The sequence below is a fragment of the Equus quagga genome, chromosome 12 (assembly GCF_021613505.1).
Source record: "Equus quagga isolate Etosha38 chromosome 12, UCLA_HA_Equagga_1.0, whole genome shotgun sequence".
Taxonomy (NCBI): Eukaryota; Metazoa; Chordata; class Mammalia; order Perissodactyla; family Equidae; genus Equus; species Equus quagga.
This window is the reverse complement of record NC_060278.1, coordinates 111,315,778-111,319,379: the sequence shown is the minus strand read 5'-3', so window position 1 is coordinate 111,319,379 and position 3,602 is coordinate 111,315,778. Positions and strand designations below refer to the sequence as shown.

At 62.9% G+C, this 3,602-nt stretch overlaps 1 protein-coding gene across 1 annotated transcript; it reads right to left on the bottom strand.

The window, feature by feature from the left end:
* Positions 1-444: 444 nt before the first annotated feature.
* On the bottom strand, positions 445-3,040 carry FNDC11 (fibronectin type III domain containing 11). The gene has a single exon (XM_046678982.1). The coding sequence runs from the start codon at positions 3,009-3,011 to the stop codon at positions 2,010-2,012; it is 1,002 nt and encodes a 333-aa protein (XP_046534938.1). The 5' UTR covers positions 3,012-3,040; the 3' UTR covers positions 445-2,009.
* Between the last annotated feature and the right edge of the window lie 562 nt (positions 3,041-3,602).

The following is a 3,602-nucleotide window of genomic DNA, read 5'->3' as shown; positions in this document are numbered from 1 at the left end:
CTCTGTGTTATATGATTATTAATTTTGTTATAAAGACCACTCTGATTTTCTCATGTCTGGGTGTTTTGAGGTCTGACATGGGGGCAAAAAGGGGTGGCCTCTCCTCTTGCTTTGGGTTGCAAAGTGGCTGCTGAGGCTGTTGAGAGCCAAGAGCTGGTTGCAGCTGGATGAGGGAGCAGGTAGAGAGGGGCCCATGTCACCCCTTCTACAGCTGACAACACAGCCAACAGGCTGAGAGTTGTCTGTGCTGTGATAAAGGAAGCTGGAAGTGGTGGGGGCAGCTTGGCAAGGACGGGCCTCAGTGGGTGAGCTGTGCCCAATTGTGCAAGCCCCAGCCCACTGAACTCTGACCCTAGGCAGGGCTGGCCCCAAAATCTAAGTCCAAAGTCTGCAGGCTGCAGCCTTGACAGCGTCAGGCAAGGTCTCGGGTCTGAAATTACCCCCCAGGACCCTTGGGCATCGCGGGGCCCTCCAGGCTGATCTGGGCTACTCAGCATTCGGCTCGTTTGTGGTCGGGTCTCCAGTGCCTCCAACTGGACAGCACCAGCTCCCCAGGGGAAGGCATGGCAGGGCCCGGCCTCCCTAAGCGCCAGCCCTGGCGTGAGAGGGGTTAGGAGGTCACAGACAGACAGACGGACGGACGGAAATCGCAGGGAAAAGGGGTCCCCGGGCCTCCGCATCCCGCGTGTTCACTGTGAGGCGGTGGAGTGAGGCAGGTGGGCCCCACCTGGGAGAGCACGTGTGTTCTCGGGCAGCCACGAAAGCGTGGAGAAATTTTACCGTATCTAGCGAAAAGCGCTTGAACAGAAGACTAGCCGACGCCGAGACGGAGATGAGGACCGCATCCGCCGAGAGGCAGGAAGGGCTTCCGGCAGGAAGGGCTTCCGGGAGGAAGGGGCGTTGAGGCCTCGAGGGCGCGCGCCGGCGGGCAGCGGGGCTGGACGGCGGTCGGGCAGCTGCGCGCAGGGCAGGCCGCTGGCAAAGGGCTCGGCCTCGCCGCAATTAGGGTCACGGTTTCAAGCCAGGGGCGCGATTTTCAGCCAGTCCGTGCACGAGGGGGCGGGGCAGGCAGGTGAACGGGGGCGGGGCGAGGGCCAGGGCGCGGCAGGTGAGCGGGGGCGGGCGACGGGAGGCGGCGGATCTGCGCCCCAGCCTCGGGGGCCGCACCGGGAGGGCGCCGCGGAGCCGCTCACAGCCGGGGACTTGCAGTGGCGGCGCTGCCGGGAGGCTGGCCTCTGCGCAGTGTCTTCCGGATGAGGCCCCGAGGCCGGGCTGGGGGCGGGAGGAGCCAGGACGGAAGTCCCCCAGCCCGTGTGCCCATATGTGCCTCCCTCGGCGATCCCCGATTTCACGCTCCCCCTCTGTCGGTGGGATCTGTATGATCCAGCTCCAACCCCAATCTCTGGTCCCCTCCCCAGCCCTCTCTACCCTGCACCCACCCCACCCCTCTGGTCATTCCTGAACAAGATGATGACTCTACCCTGGACCTCTGGGCGTCTGGGGTGACTCCATCCTGCCAGACATCCAGGAGAGAGTCCCTCAAGCCACATGGTGCCACAGAGTGTGTGACAGTCTTGGCTTGATGGCACACAGGAGCACACAGCGGGTCAGCGGTTGGAGAGGCTTGGGAGGGGGCCTCCACCCAGGCTGAGCCCACCCCAACACTGCCAAGCACACTGTCCATAGCTGGGGGGAGGGGGCTTGGCCTTTCTGACAGAGTTGGGGACCCCTCTCTCTTACTAGACCACCTCTGTCAGTTCTCCTAGCTCCCGAAAACCCTGCCCGCCACACCTTGTCTTCTCAGAGGGCCTGCGGTCCTAGCGACCGCCACGGTGTGTGCGTGGTGGTGGACAGGAAGCTGGTTCTCAGTGCTCGGGGAGTGGGGGCTTGGCTGAGTCAGGAAAAGCACTCGTGTGGCTGCTGCCACCTTTAAAACGGAAGTAGATTTGTTTCTTGAATTGTGTAAGTGAGTTTATACTCCTCTGTATTAGTGGATAAATATTAGGAAATCATCTCTTGGGAGGTGTGGTCAGGGGTGGGCCTGGCCTGCCCAGCCGACTGGGGGCTGGCCCTTTGGGGGGCCGCGGCCGGGTCTGCAGGGTGAGGCTGTCCCGCCAGGGCTCGTGCACCAGCGTGTAGCTCTCCGCTCTCTTGACGGTGAACTTGTAGGAGCGGTTGGGCAGCAGGTTGCGGATGTCAAAGGTGCAGGCGGCCACAGGGATGATGCCACACTGCGTGCACTCCTGCTGTGTCCGTGGGTCCAGCAGCTTGAAGCGCAGCTCGAACTGCTCGGGCACTGCTGGCTGGACGGTGACAAACCAGCGCAGGCTGACCCAGTCCTGGTGGGCCACTGATTCCTTGCGGTCGAACATGACGGGCATCTTAGTGCTCAGCATGAGGCGGATGTGCGGGATCTTGGTGGCGCCAACGTCGGACACCAGGCGGTGCTTGATGTGCAGGCGCCCCGGCACCATCATGGCCAGGAAGCTGTCCATGACGGCCGACAGCTCTGCCAGCCGCTGCCCCACGAGCCCCCAGCCTGCCAGGAAGGGCCGCGGGTCGGGCGACTCGAGCAGGGCGTCTAGCTCGGCGCGGCCGCAGTCCAGCTGCTCCAGCAGGTCCCCCAGCAGCAGGAGCTGGATCTTGGTCTGGGCTGTGCCCACCTTCTTCATGCGCTGGAACTTCCAGGGGTCGATGAGCTGGAACATGGTGCTGGGCAGCACCAGCGGGTTCTGGTCGCCCAGGGCCAGGTGCTTGGGGAGGATCTCGATGTAGTAGGAGCACTTCTTGAGCAGCTCCATGCGGGCATGGTGGCGCTTGAGCAGGTGGGGGCTCAGGGCCGAGCTCAGGAACTCACGCAGCGCATTGCGGTGCTCCAGGTAGGTCCTCCAAGCCTCCGGCTCCAGCAGCTGCCCATCCTCAGCCTCCTCCGCCTCCTCCTGGTCCAGGAAGGACTGGGGACTGCCCAGCTTCATCTTGTCCAGGCCTAGGCCTGTCACCTGGAAGCTCATTGTCTGCAAATGGGGGTGGAGGGCGGGGCGTGAGCCGGAACAGTCAGGCTGGCCTCTGCTGCCCTCCCAGGGGCTCACATGTAGCAGTGTTCGTGTGTGGGGGTGACTTCAGGCCCACTGCCCCCTCTACGGGGCCCTCTGTCCTCCTGAGGGCAGGGGGAGGAGCTTGTTGGGGGCACACCTCTCTCTGGGAAGAGGCTGAAGATCTGGACAAAAGTGGACACTGAGGGGAAAACACTCTACTAATTGTGGGATATGATGATACAAGGCAGGGCTGAGACAGTGGCTCTGGGACCAGAACAGCCTGGGAAGAAACCCTAGCCACCAACCAGCTGTGTGGCCTGCAAAGGCCTCAGTTCCTTGTCTGATTGGGGTGATGGTACTCCCTTGGGGCTGTGGAGAGGATTCAGTGTGATCCTGCTGAGTGGCACTAGATCCCCTTGGGGACCCTGCTGCCGTAGACCCTCCACGCCTCACTGCGGGTGCAAAGCAGAGGGCAGGGCTCACCCAAAGACAAGGCCAGAGCAGAAGGCAGGGTGGTCCCAGGCCTCAGCTCTGAAGAATAAGCATGCTAGCTCCTAGTTACCGAGC

Excerpts from the sequence above, each read along its gene's own strand:
- FNDC11 (XM_046678982.1), bottom strand. The coding sequence starts at position 3,011 with ATGAGCTTCCAGGTGACAGGCCTAGGCCTGGACAAGATGAAGCTGGGC.